The following is a 24,790-nucleotide window of genomic DNA, read 5'->3' as shown; positions in this document are numbered from 1 at the left end:
ATCTATAGGCTATCTTTCATATATAGACCTTTCCTTCAAAATAATATATAGCGGACGCACTCATTTAGTGGAGTAGTACATTCGATAGAAGTAACTTATTCCCAATTGCCTGGCTATACTAGAGGTGCTCTTCCAATGATAACTAGATCTAATAACAGCTTCAGTAGTAGATACTAGGCCTATAGCCAGGTCGGTTTCATTGAATGTCTAGATGTCCTCTGGAGACCACTATATTATAGTGATTTATACGCGGTAGGCTGACGAAAACATGCATGGCGTGTGCGCTTACGGCGGTTGCGTTCGTTAGTTAGCTAGTTAGTTAACTATCTCTGCTTCGGATGACTAACTCTCTGCAATCACCCAATTCACTCCCCTCTTCGATCTCCATTACACATTTCCATCTCCATCTCCGTTCCATCTACCATGTCTGTTCCGCATGTAGCACCGTCACATGATGCCTACTGGCAAGCCAAACGCAGAAAGGTGCGCAAAGGCACCCACAGTTGCTGGGAATGCAAGCGACGCAAGATGAAATGTAGATTTGATCATCGCATTGCTAGTGCCTCCTGCAACGGCTGTCGACGACGTGGCTCCCCATGTATCAGCCAGGAGTTCCCCGAGGACCTAGCCGAAAATGTCCTCGTGAGCATTGGATCCACCAGCAGGGATGGCACTTCATTTGACGGGAGAACGCGCGCAGCCATGCCTGGTGAGAGGACAGGTCGTATTCTCACGCCTATGTCAACGATCATGGAGCCTTCGCGATACCCTAGACCTCCCGAGGTTCATCTCCAGCTGTTCTTCCCAGTATCGTATGACTGTTACTGACTGCTTTCTAGCAATATCTGACGACTACCAGGAATGATACCTCACAACATAAATATGAGAGGTTGTCTTGGTTCTTACATGGATTACTCCCGTCGCGAGAAGACACCGAGAGCATCTGCAAAGCCAGTCGTCACTCTTCCATCCTCTCTCACGAATTGCTGACTACCCCATACACGACACTCTACCAGCACGGCCTCCAAACGCCTGAGAGTTTACTGATGACCCCGCAACTAAATATGCATCCTGTGTTGATCGCGAGGTACATGCTCCAGCTCGCCATTTTCCTCCAGCATCTTCCCCCGGATCTTCACAAGGAAATCAAAGGCCTATCAGAACCACCCCGAGTCATCATGGAACGTTTAGCCGATGCTGCCATCTATCACGTCACGACAAACGACGCACTGATCGGCAGCATCGAGAGCCTCGAGTGCATCATGCTCGAGAGCTTATACCAGGTGAACATTGGCAACCTTCGACGAAGCTGGGTCGCGGGTCGGAGAGCAATGAGCGTTGCCCAGTTGATGGGCTTTCATCGACCGGATAACCAGACCCTATACAAGACGCTCGACCCCAAGACGAAATACGACCCACAGATCATGTGGCTCCGTATCATCATTCTCGATCGCCAGCTCTGCCTCCTCCTTGGTCTGCCCGACGGGTGTACTGACCACCGCACGGCCTCTGGGATCCGCCTCGCCAACGACTGTCCCATGGGCCGTCTCGAGCAGCGGCACTGTGTCGCCATGTCTCAAATTCTCGAACGGAACACATCCAAGCCTAGCGGCCGAGACCTCGCCGCCACCCGCGCCATCGACCTGGAACTGCAGAAAGCCGCCGGCAGCCTCCCGAGCAAGTGGTGGCTGGCCCCCAAACTCGACAGTACCTCGACCGACCTGCAAGCCTTGTTCTGGGATACGCGCCGCCTGGTCCTGCAGATCTGTCACTACAACCTTCTCAACCAGTTGCATTTGCCATATATGCTCCGCCCCCTGTCCGCAGAGAGCAAAAACGAGTATTCGCGGATCACCTGCGTCAATGCGTCGCGGGAGGTTCTTTCACGTTACAACTCGCTCCGCAGCTTCAACCGCATCGCTTACAGCTGTCGCACTGTCGATTTTCTCGCCCTCATGGCGGCCATGGCCCTCCTCCTCGCGCATATAGATAGTCATCGTGACGGGGCGGATAATCTGCTCGCGAACCAGTATTTGGGCGATCGCGGGATGATCGAGCAGGTGCAAGAGCACATGAGCGAGGTCAATCGGCTCAATTCGGATGAGCTGAGCGCGCAAAGTGCGGATTTGCTGAAGGCGTTGTTGGCGATTGACCTGGAGAAAGGGGATGGGAGTGTGAGTATGTTGCCGCAGGATGGGATGGCCTTGGAGGAGGTGAGCATGGTGCGGGTGCATATTCCGTATTTTGGAGTTATTCGGATTGCGCGCGAGGGCCCGACCAGACAGCAGACCATGCGTCGGGACGCGCTGTTATCGGTCACCAGCAGCAACTCGACACACCCCAGTGGTTCCTCCTCCACTGCCAACACTCCCAACTCATCCTTCCCCGTCGCCGACACAGCCGCTTCCCATGAATTTACCGCCCCTTTCGCGCATCATCCGGAGCAACAATGTCAAAACACTTTCCCACCCTCCCTGATGCAGGGCGAGTATTCCGAACTCGCCGGCAGCGGCGAGGACTGGGCGCTTCAAGGGGTGGATATGGCGTTTTTCGAGAGCTTCATGAGGAATGTTGGGGGAGATGCTTGACACAAGATTCAATTGCCTATACTAAAAATAACTACATAATACGATACCCTAAGTCTGATCTTTCACATCGGAAATGAATGACAGTGTTGGCTTTTTGCTCCAGAAACCCACTTACTCGCCTGCAGTCCGCCACCTGCCATCTGCCATATCTACAAAGCAATGCTAGCTTACTAACCACTTCCTAAGCTTGATTCTCCTCCCCGTCGGCTGGCACCTCCGTCTTCTTCGCCTTTTCTGCAGCCTCCTCTGTCGCCGGCTCCTCCTGCGCGTGATCCGGCAGCCTCTTCAAAGGAATAATCAGCGACAGGAGGACCGCAAATGCCGAACACGCCAACGAAAACGCAAACACATCCTTGATGCCGACCATATACGCGGCGATCACTTCCGAGAGATCATCTCCACTGAACACGTCCTGGAGCTCGGAGGCGCCGGTGCCCAGGACCAGGGCGGGATCGAGGTGAGCTGCACGGGAGAAGATGGTCTGGAGCATCCGGTTGGCAAAGAGGGATTGCGCGAAGGCGACGAAGTAGGCGCCGCTGAGTGTTTGGCACACTAGTGACGTGTGGAGTGTTAGTGCTGGACATACATACATCGGTAGGTACTTCGAATGGATGCGAGATGTTTATATCACAATAGGGAAATACTTACTAACGACGATTCCGGTCGCGCTGGAGATGTCCTCAAGCTTTGAGAATCCCTGCACGGCCGTCATGGGGATCTGGTTGCAGATACCCACACCAAATCCAAAAAGCACCTCGGCACCGATGTACATGGCTTGGGAGGAGTCGATGTCTAGGACGTAGAGCAGGGCCATGCCAGCGGTCATGATGAGGGCGCCGAGGAGTTCGTAGGGCTGTGTATAGCGGGTCTTTCCGATGACGGCACCGCTGACTACGGCTCCGAGGGCAAAGAAGGCAAGAAACGGGAGCGTGTTGACACCGCTTTTGACGGCTGACTGGCCGTGGATGGATTGGAAGTAGATGGGGAGGTAGAACATGACTTGGTAGAGGGCGGCGTAGGAGCTAAACGGAGGGAAGGGATCGTTGGGTTAGTCGTGAGTGGGAGAGGGATGTATAACGATGAAGAATTCAGAACTGAGAGACCTTACATGAGACAGAATAGGGCATTACTGCATGTCGTGCGGAGTTTCAAGATGCTAAAGGGTGCCATGGCGCGTGGGCCCTGGAGCCATTCGGTCACCAAGAAAGCAATGGAGAGGACAATCCACAGGACCAAGGTCGCAATGACCGAGCCATCATTCCACGCTTTGGTCTGTCCGCCCCATTGTAGTGCCAACGTCAAGCAGACGAGAGAGATTAGGAGCAAGCCGAAGCCCGGGATATCAAGGGCAAGGATGATTTCCTTCCACGTGGCCGGGACCCTCTTGATGTGCCTGGGGATGCGCAGGAATAACAATAATAGAACGATGATGGGACCACCCACGGGCAAGTTGATCCAGAAGCACCACCTCCAGGAGACTCCGCTGGTGAATGCACCGCCAGTCACTGGCCCCAGAATGGTCGATACCATGAAGACCGCCATCCACGATCCGATAAGAAGCGGATGATTCCTCGGCGGGGCGACGTAGTTGATGACGATGAGGGTGCCTCCGAGGACCCCAGAGGCTCCCCAACCTTGCATGGCACGTCCGATGATGACGGACACGCTATTTGGAGCTGCAGCGGCTACAATACTGCCCAGTAAAAAGATCCCGACGGCGCTAATATAAGTCCACTTAACGTTGACGTACTTGAACAGCTTGCCCCAGAGTGGCGAGGCTGCGGCTGCGAGGATGAAAGTTGCGCTTCCATACCAGCCCACATCGTCGAGTTTGCGGAAATCATTTGTAATGCCGGGAATTGCGGTCGCAATGATACCAATTTCAAGGGAGACGAGGATGGTGCTCACGAAGATCGTGAACATGAGGAGGACGAGTCGGATGCCAGTCGCATACTCGGGAGGGATTTCGTCGGGGCCTTTGTGCTTTTGGGTGCCATCACTGGTAGAGCCTGGCTGGCCTCTGTCTGGCTCAGCTTTGTTGCTGTTCTCGAGGTCGGAACCGTCTGCCATGATTGTTGGATGTTCTACGTCCCGGCAGCCCGTCAAAGGGTTGAGAGGTTGCAATTTGTAGTCTTAAGTTCACAAAGAGACATGTTGGAGCCATATCGATGACAAACAAAAATGTAAAGGAGCCGGTGATTGACACGGTTGAACGAGAGAACTGGACATTTCGACCGCCGTGTGGTGTATAATCTAGCGATGCAGCTCGCATTCGACCGCCGGATGATGCATATCTTGGCGATGCAGCATTCGTCCGCCGTGTCCCGCCGCAGCAGTGCTGACAAAGTTATCCATAGCAGTTAAGTATAGCGCTACGTCCATTAGGGGGCGACCGCCCAGGACATTAGAAATCTAGCCAGTGTCTTGCTTATCATTGTCGAGCGGCTCTTAAAGGACGCTATTAAGATGCTCCACAAACTGTCGACAAAATATAAAGACACGCCTATCATAGGTCACACGTATTTCCAGCACGGCCTTCCCGTGACTTTTAGATACAAGTGCGCTGTCTAGCTATCTAATTTCGAGTCCCACCTTAAGCCTAAAGCAGCCAAAGAGCTACATTTTACTAGTTCAATTCAGAGATGCAGCAGGTTCTCTCGCTTCGCTAGATTCTGGTGATGATGGACTCCGCGTACGCGAGCCCTAGCCGAGAAGCTAGGAGTTAGGCTGCGGCAGCATCCTCAAGATCCATGGATATTTACATATTCTCTCCGGCATGTGCGTGTATATACGGGAGATTACCTGCTGAAGCTGGCTCCACTTTCTGTAGATACAGAACTGTCCTGCCCTTATGTTTCAAGTGCTTGTGTCAGTGAGCATAACAATTTTCAGACAATGAAGGGCTGCTAAATAAGAGACAGGACCAGGTTTCATTTTGATGACCTAGTAGCGTTTTCATTCTGGAGCCTGATTACGCCAACTATGGGTTGTACTACCCACTGACGTACAAGAAAGAGGTTCTTTTTATCGGTGTTGTAACCTCCGGAGGTATATGAGATGACAGTCTTTCCAGCCGCACGGTGCGTTAAGCTAAGTCATTGGACACGATCTGCATCCGGACCTAGTTCTTGCATACTGAGTTTAGCTGCAGCCCGTTCAGATTTCTTGTGGAACGTATCGGGGGTAATTATTTTCTTGTCTCAACGTCATACTCTGTCAACACAGCCATAGTGCTACTGTTACATCATACTATTGCAGTGGTTTTCCCCTAACTCTTGTAGAGTAACTGCACATTGACCTACAATTCTCTATATTGTATCTATTCCTTTCTATTATCGTTTTAGTTTCCGTTGACTCTGGCCTTCCTCACAATCCCCAGTCTGTCTTGATATACAACCCACTTGTGATCTTCCAATAGGGCGATGTGGACACCGTCGACATGGCGAGGCAAGACAGCCAATCTATATACCATTGAATACAGTGACAACAAGCAGGTGCACGCTCGCTCCTGTCTATCCAAGCTCGCCCATCTTCCACCCCTTGTAACGCCATCCGAGGTCTCACACCTTCGAGTTCTATTAAAAGAGGTCGCTCTCGGTCAGCGTGTTATTTGGCAATGTGGCGACTGCGCAGAGCTTTTTGATCATTGTGAGACGACCTACATCGCAGATCGAGTGCGCCTTCTATCCCAATTAAGTCTGGTATTTTCCCTTGCCACCAACATACCTGTGGTTCGTATCGGCCGGATGGCCGGTCAATATGGAAAACCCCGCAATGGATTGACAGAAGAAATTAATGGCACGGAGCTCCCGAAGTTCTATGGAGATGTTATCAATTCTTTCGAGCCTTCGAGAAGGGAACCGGACCCTGATCGGATGCTTTTAGCATACTTCCACGCAGGCTGCACATTGAACTATATGCGGGCTCTTGCTCGTGACAGTCGCATTCATGAAACTGCAGGTGCCGCAACAAACTTTACCAGGGAAGGAAGCTTTCTGGGCATAGAATGCAGTTCGATTACAGAGCGGCAGAAATACCATCACTCCGATCAATTGACAAATCCGGTATTTACAAGCCATGAGTGCCTTTTTCTCCATTACGAGCAAGCCTTCACCAGGCCGTGGTGGCAACCAGGAGAACCGGCGCCAGCAGATGCAGAGTCAGCTCCAGGCCGGTTCTATAACTCCTCAGCTCACTTTCTATGGGTCGGGGACAAGACACGGCAGCTTGACGGAGCGCATGTTGAGTATATTCGAGGTTTACAGAATCCCGTCGGAATCAAAGTTGGGCCCTCGACTAACGCCGACGAATTGGTGGATATTCTGAACCTTATCGACCCTCATTATGAGCCAGGTAAGGTTGTTCTAATATCTCGCCTGGGTCAGAGAAATGTGTCACAGCTTGGTCCGTTAGTCCGAGCAGTGCAGGAGAGTAGGCATCCAGTCATCTGGCAGTGTGATCCTATGCACGGAAACACAAGAATGACGGACGGAGGTATTCGCACTCGCGATCTTGCGTCAATGTTGGCGGAGATCACTTCTACTATCGAAATTCACCGTCAGCATAATTCTTGGCTTGGTGGTATACACCTAGAAACTACACCGGATGAAGACGTGGTCGAATGCGTTGGAGGGATCAACGGTCCCCAGGACAAAGAAATAGGAGGTTTCAGATATAAGACCAAGTGTGATCCACGGCTTAACAGAAAACAGACGATGGAAATTGCTCTTGAAGTTGCGAGGCTCTATACGGAGCTGCATAGACGTGATCGGGTTTGTCGGGCAAGGATGTAGTTTTCCTTGATGCACCATGAGCCATGACTAGGAAACCCACCACCACTCCTGAAATGCACCTGGGATGCGGGCAATACATATTCGCCACCAAACACATCAATATGCTTCATTCCAAACCCACCGCCAAATTTCTTACTTTTTCCAAGTCTGCCTCTGTATCCACTCCCAGAGACTCCCCTGTGCGTGTGATTGACACATGAATCTTCTTCTGATGATACAGTGCCCGAAGCTGTTCGAGCTTCTCGAGCTCTTCCAGAATCGTACACTCTAAATGGATATACTGCCGCAAGAACCCTGCTCGGTAGGCATACAACCCGACGTGTCGTAACATTCCGCGCCGTGCATCTTGTGCCCCGCCCGCATCACGATCCCAGGGAATAATGGCTCGCGAGAAGTACATTGCATTCCCCTCAATGTCTAGAACCACTTTCACAATATTCGAATTTGTAACATCCTTAGAATCTTCGATTGGCGTCGCTAGGGTGGCAATATCGGTAGCAGCACGTCGCGAAAGATCATAGGCGACTTGAGTAATAAGCTCCGGATCGATGCATGGTTCGTCTCCCTGAACATTGACGACTATTTCGTCATCATCGATACCCATGATATCTACCGTTTCAGACAGCCTTTCGGTGCCGCTCCGATGATTCTTGCTTGTAAGACATGTTTCGGCTCCACCCACCTGTGCGGCCTCAGCCACTCGGGGGTGGTCTGTGGCCACAATGACTCGCTGAGCCCCGGACATTTTGGCCTTGTGGATGACATGAGCTATCATCGGTTTGCCGTGTATATCAGCTAAGACTTTCCCGGGCAACCGTGTAGATTCGAACCGGGCGGGAATTATTGCGATGAAATGCATTGGTGCCGGAGGCATCACGGGTCGGACGAAGGGAACATGTACGCAATTCAGCGGATGTCCCTTCTACGGGTCTTGAGGAGATGACCGTATTTAAATTTTCATTTATGACAGTCAGATATTTTCTGCGGCGCCATGTGTGATTACTGTGCATGTGCGGTGTGATCCTTCTACTGGTGTGAGTCAGAAATGGTACAGTTACCTTCATGTTGCAACCGTACGAGTAGATGGACGTCGTAATCGAACAATAAAAGTTGCGGTCTTCGCAAGAATTTGCAGTCCGCCCTTGCAAATAACAAAGCAGAAATTTAACAACTATGAACCGTTCTAAAGAGGGCGGACGGAGCTTTGATGTAAGCGCATTACAGAAGTATGTGCTTCATGTGATCTCGACCAACAAGGCAGCCCTGGCAAACCTGCTGACCTTGTACAAGAATGATGGTTCAGCAATTTTGTCCTTTTCCCGCGCGACAGATATTATTTGCACAGCGTACTTGGGGAAAGGCCGGGTGATAGCGACCGGAATTGGGAAATCAGGCGTCATCAGCAACAAATTAGTTGCCTGTTTGAATAGCTTAGGAATCCCGTCATACTTCCTCCACCCCGCAGAAGCTTTGCATGGCGACCTTGGGATGATAGGAGCCAATGATGTGCTGGTTCTACTCTCATATTCTGGTCGGAGCCCTGAGCTTTTGGACCTTATGAACCACATATCCGCCACCACGCCTGTGATTGTTCTAACAGGCTGCACGAACCGATACACCTGCCCTCTGATATTACGCCACCCACGGTCCACAGTCGTGCCGGTTCCTACTCATGAACCAGAAAGCGTGTCGTTTGGGGTCCCTTTACCTTCCACTTCTTGTTCTGTGGCGCTCGTTGTATGCGACTCTCTCGCGCTTGCTACAGCTCACCGCATCCATACGTCGGCCAGCCATAGTATTGCGGACGTTTTCCACGGACATCACCCCGGCGGAGCTATTGGCGCCCACGCAGCAGACGGCGATCCCAGAGCCAAGACCTCAGTCGGTCAAAAGTCAGACCTATCTCGCCTGGTGATCCCAGTCACTTCTATTCCGATAGTGAGACCGTCTGAGCCTGACGGTCAGATCAGGGTTGTTGATGTCGCCCTGACTGCTATAAGCACATCTACTCGCTGGGTACGTATAGAACCCATGCAGTTTATCGGGCCGCGGGGTGTTCTTCGATTGCTAGAATCTACGATGGAATCGGCTACTGCTAAGTTTCCTTGCAACGAGAGCCCTTTTATCTCAAGGGAAGAAGACCGTGTATGCATTCCGGAGACCTGGACTTTGCGGCAGTGTCGGCAATATCTGCTGAAACTACAGAAGGGTGAAATAGTGTCCATTACTGCCAACATGCGTACTATCGGTGTTGCGGAAATCGAAGATATAGTTAAGTTCGACGCAAACTCTATATGGACTGGTGTGGAGGTAGTTAGGAGTAGACTGTAAAATCTCCGATTTTACAGAATGCCTAGGCTCCATAGGGTGATATTGGAGAGTAAGTTTCACACAATTACGTGGCGTGTTTGCTGTTGTGGAATTTGTAAAACCAAGTCAAGAAAGTGGGTTGACACTGATGGTGTGCTAGAAGCTGGTTGGGCCTACCGGCCCGTTCTTTTCGCTTGTTGATTGTAGACAACGAATCCGGTAGTTAATGTTACGGTCTATTCAGAAGGATGATGGAAATGATCGATTCTGGCACCTTGACGAAAACATCTGACTATGGAGAGAGAAAGGAAAGGAAGAGAAAGGCCTTTCCACAACTGAAGCCCTTTTATAGAGCTCTAGATGAGTCATCTTGATCAGTGGGAAGTTCCAAAGGCGATCTCCAACGGCAAACGCCTAAGGCAAACTCCACTGTGGAAAGTGCCATCACAGTTAATGTCAAGTTAATTATAGTAGGAAATGTGTTTTCAGTTGCTATTGCGGACTGTCTTACTTTCGTTGCTCCGAAAACATATGTGGGAGTGAATGCCTGAGTGCTAAGTGATAGTGTAGTCAAGTTGACTCACCGTTGGCCGCACTTGAAGGAGGCAGTGGGTGAGAAGGGGTGGTGTTTTGATTAGATCTAGTAGTAAGGAAATCACGGCAGCGGGACCGCCACAAAATAGCATATTATCCTATTCTGTTGTCAACCGGAAAGACCTGTAGTTACTGCCAAGGCTCAGCCAGCCATACAAAATCGCGGTGTGATTCGGCCTCCGCATCTCGCAGGTGGTCACACCGCTGGCCAGGAATCAGGCCAGAATAGCGGATGGAATCCAGAGTATAAATATGGCCATTTAAACGGTAGATTTAGATGAATTCAAGTACCTGCTACAGTCCAGAATATAGTGGTAATTACATAGCCTTACCGACAGCCGCATTCCCAACACCTGTATAGAATGTGCGTCAGCACTGCTCGGTCTTATCGTGTCGATGACGGCGGCGCAGAGAGTCACAGTGACAGTCGGTCATACTATACCATCCCATACAAATCCCGCCTACTGCCCGTTCTCCATCCCTTCCCTATATAAATCCCGTCCACTGTCATCTCTTAGCAACAGCGGTCGGTCTTGCTATGGGCATTGGTCGGTTGTACTATTAATCCTTTTCCTATAAAGTAGGTCCTCGATTAGGGCTTCGATGGAGTCCTCGAGGCAGATAGCCCGATAGGTAGGCAGGTAGGTCCTTGATGAGGTCCTCGAGCCTCCGAGGCAGGTGGTCAAGTAAGCAGGTCCTTGACGGAGGCGCCGAGGCCTCGAGGCAGGTAGCCAGATAGGCAGATCGTCGAGCTAGTTAGCCAAACAGGCAAGTTCTCGAGCTAGGCCTCGAGGTGGCCAGGCAGGTGGCTAGGTAGGCAAGTCATCGATTAGATCCCTAATCGAGGCCTCGAGGCAGGTCTCCAGGCACGGAGGTCCTTCATGGAGGTCTCGATCAGGTCCTCGAGGCAGGCAGGCAGGCAACTCTTCGATCAAGGCCCCGAGGCAGGTGGCCAGGTAGACAGGCCCTCGATCAGGTCACTAGTCTATTGTTAAGAATGTTGATACTATTAATAATGATCCCTTTGCACCTTCGACCGGCGGGTTGCCGGGTGATTTCGGTCATCAGAGAGCATGCTGACTGCATGACATCCTCATCCGCGTACACCACTAACTTACGGATAGAAACGGTTATATCTGTGATTGATAGAAGAACATGAATGATGGAGACGAATAGACTGATAGATATTCAATGTGTTGATGCGGATCGCTCGATCTGCCAAACTCACGAGAGTGGATCTAACAAACAAGCCGAGGTACAGTATAACCAACCCCACGCATAACCGCGGTGGAATCGCCTCTGGGTCTTATCTCGGTCCCGACAGAGCGGCCTCTAGTTTTTTAGAACAATCAACCTGCGCAGTCCGACTTGAACCTCCTTGCCCGCGCATGTACCCCTGTGATCGGACACACCAGCACCAATCACCGCAGACATGGCCTCTACCCTCGCACAACACGTCGCCCTAGACAAGTCCAACAACGACGATCACTATATTTCAAAATACCTACCCCAGCGCCTGGGAAACGCCGCTCCAATTGCCTATGGAGGTTATGCCATCGGCCTCGCCATCCATGCTGCTTGCAAGACCGCTCCAGCAGGGTTCCACCTTTTTTCCGCCGTGGGACATTTTCTGCGCCCTGTCAGCACAGACACAAACCTGATCTGCCGGTCCGTTCAACTACGGCAGACAAAAAACTTCGTGACCTATCGCATCTCGGTTGAGCAGCGCAACGAAGCCTCCCCAAACGACACACCCCGTCTTTGCATGGAGGTCTTGACTGACTTCCACAAAGACGAACCGTCCGTTCTGACCTACTCAGCGCCCCCGACGCGAGCCTATAGCCATTGGCGCGACTGCAAGCCCTGGGAACGGCTGTTCGAGTCCGAGTGGGCTCAATCGGGGAAAGTTACCGAAAATCAGGTGAAGCAATTCACCGCACTCTTCGGACTTTCACAGCAAATCTACGAGGGTCGTCCCTGCCCAGAGGGCGTGACAGCGCAGAACCTCATGGGAATGGCTAAGGCGGTTGTAACAAGCCAGGAGGCACTGGGCCCGACGGAGAAGTCGTCCGCAGACTGGATCCGCGTGAAACACTCGTTGTCGACGGATGGCGAGCAGATGGCTAGTGTTGGATTCATAATGGACGGGGCATTGGCGTTCCTCCCCCTTGCCAATAACCATCTGTTCTTTGACGATGTGTCAGCCTGCTCGAGCTTGGACTTTTCTTTACGGTTCTTTACGCCGCGCCCGGAAATGGAGAAATGGCACCTGCGGGAGATGGTTAGCCATTGTGCCGGTCAGGGACGTTCATTCAGCGAAAGTAGGCTGTGGGATGAGCGGGGAAATCTGGTGGCATGTATGAGCCAGCAGAGTATTCTGCGGGCACAATCGAGGGCGAAGATGTGAATATGTTTCTTGGGGGGTTTGTGTAGATAATTATAATAGAATTGACGCATGAGATAGATATTATCGTACGAATCCGGGCGAACCCGTCTTTTTACGTATAGGCAGCACACGTGAGCCGGTTGATGCCCGCCGGCTGTGCCCTATGAAGGATCAGAGTGACAGTGTGTGTAAAACCCCCCAGAATTATTTAACCATATCTTCTAACTTGGCTGCTGGTGCTATATTACTGCTGAGGATCTCAGGCCACTGTTCATGAGAATTTAGACTCAACCGGTCACAATTCGCAATGCCCGCACCTCAAGACATCGTGAAAGACCAGCTCAACCACCGTCGTATAGATTCCGGTGCCATATATACAGAGCCCGGCAGATACTTTTCCACAAATTTTGGTTAGTCTCAACTGGTGGAGAGGGGGAGCCGATAGTGAGGAGAAGAGAATAAAGTCCTGGCTCAAGTTGCCTGCAAAAGACAGTATCTACAGGTAATCAAGCTCTCTAATGTGTGAAGTAAGGCTTCTTGCGACTGGGACTCTGTTATCACCATCGTGCAGGACGTCTCCTTCTAGATATCTATCTTTAATGTTGGTGCTGCTCTATGCCTCCTTCTTCGCCCTTTAGGCCCGAGAGGAAGGGTATTTTCTTGGGAATATCAAGGTAGATGTGGAAAGGGTCGTTCTTGATCTTTAGAATACTTATATAGTCCTACGTCGAAATGTGTACAGAAACAGACGCCTATATAAGGCTCGGAAGGAAAGTTGGAACCCCACATCAAGGAATAAACACAAGAGCAGATTCTTTCAAGCGCCATGTCGCAGGTCTTATCCTATCATAATCGATCTAGTGCGCAGGATCGACATCGCATTCCTGCATCCCCACATTTTCGGCAACTCTTTGGTTACTCTTCCCGAGCCCTAATTATGAACTCTTGCTTTCCCCTCATCATCAGATCCAGACATTACGGATGCCCTTGGAACTATGAAGAAATCACAAGATGTCTCTTCTAGAAAATGCAAAAGATGTAGTCGTGTCTTTTCTAAAGTGGAACATCTCAGGCGCCATGAGCGATCACGTAAGTCCACAACGTTTGGGGAAATGTGCGCCTAGCTAATTCAGCGCCAGACACCGGCGAAAGGCCTCATAGGTGCCGGTTTTGTGGAAGAGCTTATGCACGGAGGTATAAGTACCATTATTTGAATGGCAGATTATACACTAAATAAGACGTTTTGTAGCGACGTCTTGACCAGGCATATTCGCGACCATCATTCAACCTTATCAGATGGAGAGTCCATTTCTCAGGAGCTCTATAGGCCGACTCCAAATCCCCCTGGCCATTTGCCGCCCTCATCAGACAGCCAGAATCTAGCACATCCGACCCCACAAAATCTTGATCGAACCATGGGCGAGCGTTGTGACTCTATCTTGACTCTCCAAGAAGCAACCGATGGCGTAGGGGAAAAGGGATCATCAATCGAACAACCACGTGTATTGCTTGATAACTCCCCTACGCATGGGAATACTGACGTGTTCGAAGAATTCATTGCCTCGCATCTGGACTTACCAACGCTATCTGCATCGTTCGTCTCACAAGAGGATGTGCTTGACCCTGGAGTCCTAGATGGGATTCTGATGACACCACCGTCTTCCGGAGACATTTGGCGGAACCAACTATCAAAAAACGCCATTTCTAACGAACAATTCGAACAGGTGCGAAGGTTCTGGCCCACGCGAAAAAGAAGATCTAATAGTATCACGCAACAAAGCATCTGCTGGGATGATATAATCTTGCACCCAAAGGAGAATCTTTTTTCGTCCACATGTCTTGAGCTTCGCCCTATGTTGGACTCAACACACGAACTCGACTCGGCATGGGGTTTCAGATACAATTGTCGAGATCGGCTTCTCCAAGATTGTCTTCGATACTATGGGAATGAAACCACAACGGAACAAGCTATAACTAGCCATGGTAACTCCCCCGATCAACATCAGCTAGGTTGGGGTGATGCGGTATTGCCTGCAGCAGATATTCTCGATCTCTGTCTCGATCTGTATTTCTATCAATTCCAAACCCTTCTTCCGTTTATTTGCCCGTCTACTTTCGACGCCTCACAGACTCCTAGTACTCTTTTATTCCCTATGTGTCTTGTTGGTCTTATTATTCTCAATCGAGGGGCTGCGAGGGTATTGATTGATCGATATTTACCGGTATGTATCAACTAAATTCGTCACTTCTCATATCTAACATATGCAGGCGGCAATTGAACATTGTCGTTCTCAACTATCGTCAAGACATATGCGGCAATGCATTGCACCGGATCTATTCACTGTATTGGCCAGCGCCTGCTTACTCCTATTTTTAGCTGCTTCTACTGCTGTAGGTGCCTCCATACAAAAATCCATTCCCTTTCTCTAACAGCAGATAGGATATTGCATTCGACGAGCAGAGACATGAATTCTATGAAGAGACATTAACGGTAGGGATGAAAGCTTCGTAAGTCTTCATATATTCTTCTGACCTTTTTTAGCTTGCTCGTGATCGGGGCCTTTTCAACTCCCATAGCTACGATTTATCTCTCGTGCGGGCTGTTAGTAATGAGGATGTCACATGGAAGGCTTGGGGGCGTGTTCAGTCAGCAGAGCGGTATGTTTATACTAGCCGGCTGTTTTTCCTATTGTGAAGTAACAATTGACTAGACTCATTGCTGCTTTGATTCTTTCGGACGCCTATTCAGCACATATTCTTGGAGTTCCGCCGGTGCTAAGTTCACGGAAAATCCACACGCCATTTTTACCTGCTGATGACCTGTTTTCTATCCGCCATCTAGAAAACTGGAGACTGGCCCTGGGTGATCACGATCCCTGGGAGGGAATGCTGGCAGAACCCTTCGATATCAATTGCCCCCGTACAGGGCTTAGCACCTTCGGTACACAGACTATATTATCTTGCATGTGGCTGCACATCCTTGAGGCAAGCCATCGGCTGATAGAGTCTTCACACCTTCCGACACAGCCATTAATATTCGCAAAGAACGAAGAAATACATCACATTGCTTCCGGAATATGCCTTCTATATGAAGCCTGTCATGCCGAGTTTCTCACTGGAAATACCAATTCTGTTGTCCTCTGGCATCTTCTTTGCCTATCTATTACAGCCCACCTACCAACAATTGAGGTTGCTGCTGGTCGTAATGGATCCCAAGATGCGCAGGAAGCAACCAGCGCTATAACAGCATGGGCCCGGACCCCAACCGCTAGGCGGGCCTGCCTGCACGCCGCACAGGTTCTTGTTGTAATGGATCGACAAAAGCGTTCCGATGGTGTGATGCTTCACTCTGAGATGGCACTCTTCAATGCCGGCTTAGTTATGGGTTTCTATCTCCTCATGGCCCCGGAGCCCCCGGAGTCTTGGGACAGCTCATCTGGGTATGACCTACTGGAGGAGATAGATTGGATATCAGTAGGCAATAAGGGCCTATCAACAGAGGAAGCACCATCATCTGCAAACCTCTGTTCCAGCCCCGCAGCACGTTTTATCCAATCTGGGGGGCCTGTATGCTTTCGTGGGGCCAAGTATCGCAATGCCTACGGTGTGGCTCGAAGGACATTCATGAATTTTGCCGAGCGGCTGGGTGATATCGGTCGCTGGAACATGGAGGAATATCGTCGTGTCCTGCACATTATCAGTGACACTTTACTGACCGTTCCTGGAGAGGGTTCTGGAGGTGCTATATGATACGCACCTTGTTTTAAGCATTCAAATCCCATTCAGGAGACAATCGCTCATGGATCAGTTTAACAATATCTGTATGAATCAGTATCAATTTCATCAGACTTATGTGAAAATGTTTCCGACATGATCGTAGTGTTAACGCAATGAACAGAAAGTATAGCCAACTGAACAGTGACATGGTATTTAGACAGTAGGGAACTGATCTGGAGGAGCTTGCTGGTTACTTCGTAATTACACAGATTCCCACGGTTCCAACAGGGAAACATGATTTTCTCGCCCATAACCACGTATATGTTAGCTATTATAATTCTCAGAAGCGCAGGTAGCTTGCAGAGGGTGCTTCGTCCGTTATGTCTCCCACAGCTGTCCAGTGTCGATGATGATGATCGGTTTCTTCGATTGAAAACCGATCCATTAGCAGTGAGACGTTAAGCGGAACTTCTGCTTTATTGCCTGACGGGAGAGGATTCCTGATTCAGATTAGCGCCTCTCGTGTGCAGTCCCTTGGAGGGCGAAAAAAGGCTGACACTGCAATGAATGAATCAGGTGTGTCCTATGCCCTCAATACAACACTTCTTAGCGTGCTGCTGAAGGTGTTTTATGAATTTATCCGTCGCTGTCATTTCCACTTTATTGGACGCCCATCGGGGAAATGGTGGAAGTTTGAATCGAATCGGACCTTGGAAGCCAAGATTAAAAGCGGATCCTCAAAGCTTGCATTTGTGGGGGTGGAGAAACAGCCCTACGCATGTCGGATGTTACATACACTCCGTGGTATAAGCCAGGGTTTGTCGGTCTCTCATTTCATCTTACCAGCTTCAATGTACACCTGTTTTACATTTAAAAGCCGATATATGCGACGGAATCCATTTTCAGTCTCATTTATGTTCAAAAGCCGTCACTACAAGCGGACGAAGGATCAAGCACCAGTAGGAACGAAGGTTGACATCTGGAATCAGAGAAGGATAAGGACACTAAACAGGCCCTTGGCAAAATAGGCAAACAGTTTCCCGACAGAGACGAGACGTTCATTCTACTCAAATCAATACAATTTGAGTTCGCCGTCGGGTGAGTGGTATATTGACTAACGACGGCCTTTGCCGAAAGGATCCTAAGGTTTGAGAATGCGGGGGCGTGATTTGTACGACGTAGGTGTTGGGCATGCACATACCTTTTCCAGTAATATCCTCGGGGATATCCCACGGCAGAGAGAGAGACGGCTAGTTCCGAAGCAACCAAGGCCAAGCTCGTGCGATCGGCTAATGAATCAACCCGTTTCGATGACCCCACGCTATGGGGGTTAGCCCGCGGAGAAGGAATACAGTGGAGCTAATGTTGCTCTATATAAGGTCGAACATATCCAGAGAAAATAGGATAGCTGGTATATGAAAACAATCAATATTAACGATCGTTTGATTGAATCGAGTCCCCAGGCTTTTCACTACGTGGAAATGCATCTTTCTTCGAAACTACTCCCCATTGCATTGGCAATTACAGGGCATGCTGCAGTTATCAGCCCGAGTCGGTCATCGACTATTCCCGAATACTTCCAGACGAGCTATGGTCCTTGGGCAGGTTTGTCCATCCTGTGTACTCCGCTTAATCGCTGTTTTGCAACTGACATCTAGAAATTTTAGGCCCGACGGAAGCAGGGACCCCACCTTTCCTAGCACAGGAAAATCCTGCGCCTTTTGGCGGCCCTAAATATATACCTAACACACCGGTAGTCACGGATGTGCCAATTCCTGGATGCCAGGATGGCGCCGAAATTTTCAAGCATATGGGCAATCTTTCGTATGTCTATTCATGGCTCAAGTGAGCAACTTTCTGGCTGTGATATTAACAACACGCGTAGCCCGTATATGCCCAATCCTTCTGGATTCGGCGTTGACGAGTTCCCGTTGCCAGAGGGATCTAGAATCATACAGATGCACATGATACATCGCCATGGCTCTCGCTATCCTACTTCTGGGGACGCTGTGTCTGACCTAGAGAACCGTGTGTCTGAGCTCATCCAGGGCGGGACCAAGTTTCTTGGAGACCTGTCTTTTCTCAACAGCTGGAAGTATGAACTAGGAAAGGAAGAGCTTACAGCTCTGGGACGTCAACAGCTCTTTGACAGTGGTATTCTTGGCTGGTTTAACTACGGACGACTGTATGATGCGTCGAAGCCACTGATTGCTCGAACGACCTCGCAGGTGCGCATGTTGCAGTCCGCAGAAAACTGGCTTAATGGGTTCTTTGGGCCAGATTGGACAAAAAACGTGACTCTGGAAGTACTCATCGAAGAGACTGGCTTCAATAACTCTTTGGCTGGAGACAAGCAGTGCATCAACTCTAAGAATGATCGGTCATCAGCAGGAGACAATGCATCCAGTCAATGGCAGAGTATTTATTTGAAAAATGCAACCGAGCGCTTTCGCCGCTCCATGACTGGCAATGCAAATTGGACGGTCGATGACACATATAATGCACAGACCATGTGCCCATACGAAACGGTTGGCCTCGGTTACAGTCCGTTTTGCTCACTTTTCACTTACGAAGAGTGGCTTGGTTTTGAATACAGTATGGATCTGAGCTACTATGGCAGCCATTCATTTGGGGCCCCTACGGGACGAGCAGTTGGCCTTGGATATGTTGAGGAGCTCCTTGCTAGACTGCAGAAACACTATCCCCAACCTGATGAAAGTTCAGTGGCTATCAATCACACCCTGGACACCAAACAGACCACCTTCCCCCTAGATCAGGCTCTGTACTTGGACTTTAGTCATGATACTGATATCATGTCCATGTTGACAGCTATGGGTCTTACGCAATTTGCGCAATTCCTTCCTATCAATGGCCCGCCCGCAAACCAACAATTAATTGTCAGCCACATCGTCCCTTTTGCAGGCCGGTTCAACATCGAAGTTATCAAGACTCCACAGCCAGTTCGTGCTAGGCGGTCGCATGATTCTCAGCCATACGAATCGGGACCAGAAACATACTACGTTCATATGCTGATGAATCAGAGAACTATTCCCCTAGGCAGGAGTTTTGAAGTGTGCGAAAACCGCGATGACGGGTGGTGTGAGCTGCAGACGTTTGTTAAGGTTCTGAAGGAGAATATTCCAAAGGCCAAATTTGACGAGAGCTGCTATGGCAACTATCCTTCCCCAACGTATGGGGAAATTAGTGACGGGGCAATCTAAGTTGCTAAAGAAACAGCGCCTTTCCGAGATTGCAAGGATTATGTACTATCAATGGATAAGCGGCTTTGAGAGATCCCAAGAATCAAACACTTATCTACATGATTGGGAGGAAGAGGTGATGCCAGTAGATATCCCTTGTATAAAATGTCATAGCCGTAGGGGAAAAGTTCTGGGAAGCACTGTCTCAAGGCGATAGAGTTGATAAAGGTCTAGCCTTTGAGTCACCATATCCCTTATTGTGATGCAAATTGAATAAATATGTGTAAGCATGGCAGATACTGAGATCAATACTATATCAGAACATAGTGAACCACCTGCAGTGAAAGGCTTAGCCATTCATTGGACTAACCTGACAACCCCGCACCCGCTCGATCCCAATTGATCAAACCTTTGTCATTCAGCTTATCCATTTGTGCCTCTGTTGATCTGGTCCTTCTTCTGGTACTTCCTGTCAAATGGGCTGGAGCTTCACCTCTCAATATAAATACTCGTGTCGTATGTTTCATACCATTTCTCACCACAGGCAAGTGATCCGGCAATATGAGGCAACAGACACAGCTTGACTGTTTAGCTTGGTGGGTACATACAGTTTGAATCAATCTATCAATTCATTAAACGACTGCTGTTATTAATACTTCTCAAGCCGCGCGTCCAGAACTCGCTCCGGCGGACAAAAACCCTGTTTCAAACTCCGAGATCCTGCGTTAGATGTGTAACCTCCCAGAAAAACATACGAGCACACCGAATACAGGGTACGTAAAAGTATTATGTGAAATCCTCAACTGAGGAAATACTACAACAGCACTATGCCGTTCACTGGTCTCACCACTACTGTATCCCTGTCCCCTTTACTACAAAATCAGCTATCCCCAGTTTCGCCCTACAATACCAACATTCCTACGGACTCTCCCCTGCGTATTGCCAAAACGACTCATCTCGCATTTGTATTGTTGCGAATAGTTCTCCAAGCGAGAATTTGAGACGGCCTCTACCGAGCATCTAATTCTGAGATGCAACACCACGGGATAGACCTGACAATATCCTCTTATTACATAGAACGAAAAGCAGTGCTTCATTCTTGTTAAGGGTAATGGTCCCTTACGTAGTCATCGCAACCACCGTTGCACAAATAAGGGCATCCGTTGGGGGCCGACATATACGATTAGTTATATTTGCTTTCCCTACGACGGCTATTAATATGAGGTCGGTCCTTAAACCTATAACTTTCACACATCGGCTCATCATCCAACCGAATATCAACCTCATTACCAGTGCAGTTTCTTGGTATAATGACATTACGGCGTGCATTTGATCCTCTCTTCGATATTGACAATAATATCTTTGACCTTGGCACAAGTGTCGATCGTGATGGCGACACCGGTGGGACGGTTCATCTAACTAGTATTGCTACACGGGGTGGTACATCATCTCTCTGGGTTCATAGCGATGAACTACGTATCGAAGGCCAGGGCACCATTCTCGTTGAAACTTCAGTGTCAGCGCCACCGCCACCGCCAGAGTCAGAGCCCAAGTCAGCGCCAGAATCAGCGAAAAAGCACGCCTCTTTAAAATATGAAATTGCCACAGGCGGTAAAAAAAGATATATTTTACGTTGAAAGTTAAGGAAAAGTCTTGCAAGTTAACCTACTGTAAAGAAGGAGCCACCACAGCCACGACGATTAAGACAGAAAACTTCCCTTCAACAAAGAATGGCGGAGTTGTTGTAGGCAAGCGCTGTCACTATTAGCTTTCCATTGGTAAATACTACGGAATTATCAAATACGGAACGCATATGGCCAATGACAGACTAACATTGTTTGAGGCCCAATTGAAGCACGAAAACGAAAAGGGGATTTGGGTCTGGAACGCGGAGATCTATAAGAGATTCAGCAATTTGAAGAAGGTTCACGTCTACAATGGTTGTCGTGTGAGTTCGCCCTTGAACCTAAGGAATACAATACTGAATCGAGGCAGCCCATTTCCAAAAACAAATTCCGACTCACCCCCATCCTATCGGGCGTGCTCTACCCCCTTTGGTGGTTGGAACTGATAAAATCAGCCTCACACAACTTGACGAAGGAACTCGTGTTGTGTTTGCCGATCTTCCTGCTTCATGCCAGAAATTATTCCACAACGTTGCTGGAGCCAACATTGTGTTAAACACGGAAAGCTTCCCGGACTTTTATAACGCTATTCACCGTTCCGTGATTACGGAAAGTCTCTGGGCAAAGAAGAAGTTGATATCTAAAATCATGGGAGGAAACCCTGTGAATGGCTACCTGAGGATAACTGTTGGAAAGAATAAGGTATGTAGATGCTCCTTCATACCGAGAACACCGGTCTTAGCATGATACTACAGGGAGACTCACCCGGAGTTCGTCATGGAATGTCATGGAGATATGGCCACCAGGGAACTCGTCCCCTATCCACGACCACGGCAATGCATCCGCGATAATTAAGGCCCTGGAGGGACAAAACCTCTGTACCTATTATTCGTCTCTCGACATTCGTGGGCCTGACAATGAGCCACAGCCAATTGGCAGTCCTGTCTTGCTGAAAAAAGGCGACGTTACTTGACTTGGCCAAGATCAATATCAGATCCACAAATTGCGCAACCCATCTCGAATGACATGTGTAACGCTGCAGGCCTACAGATATGAGGACTTTGACGATAAGCACTCCGAATTCTTCCGGTTTTCCAAAAAGGACGGCGAAAGAGCCTCAATCCATGATTTTACTCCAAATAGTGACATGGACTTCAATAAGTTTCAGAAGACAATGAAAGATGAATGGGACATGCCTGAGCAGCAAAACCACTGGACAGCCCACGATTGACGCTTGGTTTTCTTTTTTTTGGTTGCTGGTTTGATATGCTACATACATTGTTGTATCGTCCAAAGCATAGTGGAAGCCTAAACAAGGATGAACATTTGAAAGGCCGATAACGAGGACGAATTGCCATGCATTAGCCCCAAAATTATACTATCTGACCTGTTAAAGACTTTAAATTTAATTCAAGACTGAAAGAAAGAGGAGATTAAGGGGTTTAAAGACTATCCCATAGACTATCCCACGTTAGCTTTAGTGAGATGGTAGGCATGATAAATGGGAGATTCAACATGATATGATTGGATATCTGTGCGTCTGTCTTTGCAGTAACTTCCTATGCAACTGCAGACTTCGGGGTATATGAAGCTCCACAAGAGGGTGCGAACTACCATCGCCACACCCCCCACACCCCACGGGCACTCAATGTCTTGATTGAGTACAGATAACCCCTTATCTGTACTTAATAGGAACGCGACGATAGGAGTAAGCTCCAAGGCCGAGGAGAAGACAGGCGCCTCCACCCAATGTCGCAGCTGCCTCAATCGGCAAAGACCCGTCTAGATAGCACCACATCACACTGAGCACATCGAACACATCTACCAGCAAACCAGCAATTAAACATTGACGTATATAATCCCAGGAGTATACTTTTTGGGCTCGACCATCTGTCGAAAGTAGGGTATGCTCGCTTGAATGGATATCCTTGTTTGTAAGAGGCGTTGATCTCTGCGAATTGGAAACGTAAAGAAGAATACCCAGTACAAAATCTCGACTCCCGGCCATCTTGCAACCAATGGCAGCTTCAGGGCTGTAAGGCATGAGAAAGATAGAGGCAAGAGGCTTTGGAATGGCTAAGAAGCCAAGACCTACAGCCATGCGTGTGGTGGAAAGAAGAGACAGCATTTGGTAGGTATCAAACATTGAACGTATAGTGATCTCGTGTGGAGTATGAAGTCTTGTCAACTTTGGGGTTAAAACGCTAATCGGGTGACGCTGCAGTATAAATTTCCTTAGGATAACGTTATGTGTGATGAACGTTATGCTGCATAGGCGTGATTTATAACGTTATGGACTGGCCATAACGGACAACTTCCCCACCCACTGTGTCAAAGACGGAATGGGGATACGTATAATATTTAAACCAATTTGTGTAGGATGCGGCTATAGATTGCCATCAGAACTATTTTTTACAAGATCGCTAATAGGATACTATTCCCTCCATTAGCCCATACATGGTTAATGCTGTAAAGGTTGGTGGTATGTATGCTGCATCACGAGCAGAGTCCGGAGTTCGTGTTGATGATGGCAACATCAATGTTATATACACAGCCTCTCGCACCGCTCTGAAGATGCTTCGAAATATGGATCTTGGCAGTTTAAGCTAACATATATATTGTATGCATATGAATCGCAAGTGCGTTGTACTCTGGAGAGTACAGGTGAAAAAGATACTCATAATGACCGTAGTTCCTATAATAGCTGTGCGTGGATGAAGGTAATCGGTTAGGTGGAGATTTTCTTGAGCAATATTGGAGATCCAATGCGATTGGCTGACCCGATGACCTTTTGCATACCATCTCTATGTGGTAACTCGCTTACACTTAGCCCATTTTAAAAGGGGGCTTCCACACATTCCTGGACATTCGAAAAGGCTCATCGCCAATACGAACGCATATAAACTAATACTATGGTAATTCAGGTATACCAAATGACGGTCTAATACAGAGCATGTAATATTTGTATCCGGGCATAATCCCGACTGTAGCCAGTAAAGTTTCTAGATGCCCCTAAATCCGCAGAAACCCACGCCGCATGGCGTACGCAGTATACCTAGGCAATAATTTCGGCCCGCTGCTTTGTGGCTTCGGTGGGTACCCTCGGAAAGAACAAATCGGACCCGGAAAACGCCCGGTTGAGAGCTCCAGCTTGCCCGATGGACAGGGACTGGATCCCATTGGCTTCGGTACGCCCCCAACGGAACCTGGCCTCCAAGATATGGAACGCAAATTTGTCGAGTCCCTGAACAATTCTTCCACCCCACATACCCAAGTAGGCTTCGCGGAGACAATGGCACCCACAACCACCTTATATTCCCAACTGGCAGACGGCGGGGAAATACCATAGTCCAGAAACTACTCGCTAGAATGTCACTGCTAGATGTTGATTGTTCGTACTTGGTATTATGGAATGGAATTTGGTGCACTGCTTGTGTCTTAAAGCTGTAAGGCAGAACTAGCCATCACGACTACCGCCGATCTTAGATAACAAGGACACAAAAAAGAACAAAGATCAGCAAGCGATAATTGATTATGAGTGTGGAGCACTCTTGGAGGCTGCTGGTATATGACCGGC

The 24,790-nt window shown here is 49.0% G+C and overlaps 8 protein-coding genes across 8 annotated transcripts; 6 read left to right on the top strand and 2 right to left on the bottom strand.

Moving 5' to 3' along the window:
* The first annotated feature begins 359 nt into the window (after positions 1 to 359).
* Positions 360 to 2,679, top strand: BDV59DRAFT_142053 (uncharacterized protein). Its single transcript, XM_073687189.1, has 2 exons — positions 360 to 783; positions 840 to 2,679. The coding sequence occupies exons 1-2, from the start codon at positions 424 to 426 to the stop codon at positions 2,586 to 2,588; spliced, it is 2,109 nt and encodes a 702-aa protein (XP_073550405.1). The 5' UTR covers positions 360 to 423; the 3' UTR covers positions 2,589 to 2,679.
* Positions 2,680 to 2,769: 90 nt separating this feature from the next.
* Positions 2,770 to 4,658, bottom strand: BDV59DRAFT_191586 (MDR family MFS transporter; the record flags this gene model as incomplete). The annotated part of the gene is made up of 3 exons (XM_073691923.1): positions 2,770 to 3,140; positions 3,237 to 3,610; positions 3,697 to 4,658. The coding sequence occupies 3 exons, from the start codon at positions 4,656 to 4,658 to the stop codon at positions 2,770 to 2,772; spliced, it is 1,707 nt and encodes a 568-aa protein (XP_073550404.1).
* A 1,352-nt stretch (positions 4,659 to 6,010) lies between these two features.
* On the top strand, positions 6,011 to 7,381 carry BDV59DRAFT_211288 (DAHP synthetase; the record flags this gene model as incomplete). Its single annotated transcript, XM_073695777.1, has 1 exon — positions 6,011 to 7,381. The coding sequence occupies one exon, from the start codon at positions 6,011 to 6,013 to the stop codon at positions 7,379 to 7,381; it is 1,371 nt and encodes a 456-aa protein (XP_073550403.1).
* Positions 7,382 to 7,487: 106 nt separating this feature from the next.
* Positions 7,488 to 8,240, bottom strand: BDV59DRAFT_191584 (3-deoxy-manno-octulosonate cytidylyltransferase family protein; the record flags this gene model as incomplete). The annotated part of the gene is made up of 1 exon (XM_073691922.1): positions 7,488 to 8,240. The coding sequence occupies one exon, from the start codon at positions 8,238 to 8,240 to the stop codon at positions 7,488 to 7,490; it is 753 nt and encodes a 250-aa protein (XP_073550402.1).
* A 3,410-nt stretch (positions 8,241 to 11,650) lies between these two features.
* Positions 11,651 to 12,738, top strand: BDV59DRAFT_211282 (thioesterase family protein). The gene has a single exon (XM_073695776.1). It carries the CDS (start codon positions 11,718 to 11,720, stop codon positions 12,690 to 12,692), a length of 975 nt encoding a protein of 324 aa, XP_073550401.1. The 5' UTR covers positions 11,651 to 11,717; the 3' UTR covers positions 12,693 to 12,738.
* A 928-nt stretch (positions 12,739 to 13,666) lies between these two features.
* BDV59DRAFT_211278 (uncharacterized protein) lies at positions 13,667 to 16,497 on the top strand (the record flags this gene model as incomplete). The annotated part of the gene is made up of 7 exons (XM_073695775.1): positions 13,667 to 13,760; positions 13,811 to 13,865; positions 13,921 to 14,893; positions 14,940 to 15,062; positions 15,112 to 15,162; positions 15,214 to 15,329; positions 15,383 to 16,497. 7 exons carry the CDS (start codon positions 13,667 to 13,669, stop codon positions 16,419 to 16,421), a joined length of 2,451 nt encoding a protein of 816 aa, XP_073550400.1. The 3' UTR covers positions 16,422 to 16,497.
* A 1,372-nt stretch (positions 16,498 to 17,869) lies between these two features.
* On the top strand, positions 17,870 to 19,697 carry BDV59DRAFT_211276 (histidine phosphatase family protein; the record flags this gene model as incomplete). Its single annotated transcript, XM_073695774.1, has 3 exons — positions 17,870 to 17,993; positions 18,056 to 18,212; positions 18,274 to 19,697. 3 exons carry the CDS (start codon positions 17,870 to 17,872, stop codon positions 19,607 to 19,609), a joined length of 1,617 nt encoding a protein of 538 aa, XP_073550399.1. The 3' UTR covers positions 19,610 to 19,697.
* A 1,563-nt stretch (positions 19,698 to 21,260) lies between these two features.
* On the top strand, positions 21,261 to 22,550 carry BDV59DRAFT_172863 (uncharacterized protein). The gene is made up of 2 exons (XM_073688788.1): positions 21,261 to 21,536; positions 21,584 to 22,550. Exon 2 carries the CDS (start codon positions 22,001 to 22,003, stop codon positions 22,184 to 22,186), a length of 186 nt encoding a protein of 61 aa, XP_073550398.1. The 5' UTR covers positions 21,261 to 21,536; positions 21,584 to 22,000; the 3' UTR covers positions 22,187 to 22,550.
* Positions 22,551 to 24,790: the final 2,240 nt, after the last annotated feature.

This window comes from Aspergillus ambiguus (assembly GCF_047715705.1).
Source record: "Aspergillus ambiguus strain CBS 117.58 unplaced genomic scaffold BDV59scaffold_6, whole genome shotgun sequence".
NCBI lineage: Eukaryota > Fungi > Ascomycota > Eurotiomycetes > Eurotiales > Aspergillaceae > Aspergillus > Aspergillus ambiguus.
This window is presented reverse-complemented; position numbering and strand designations above follow the sequence as displayed.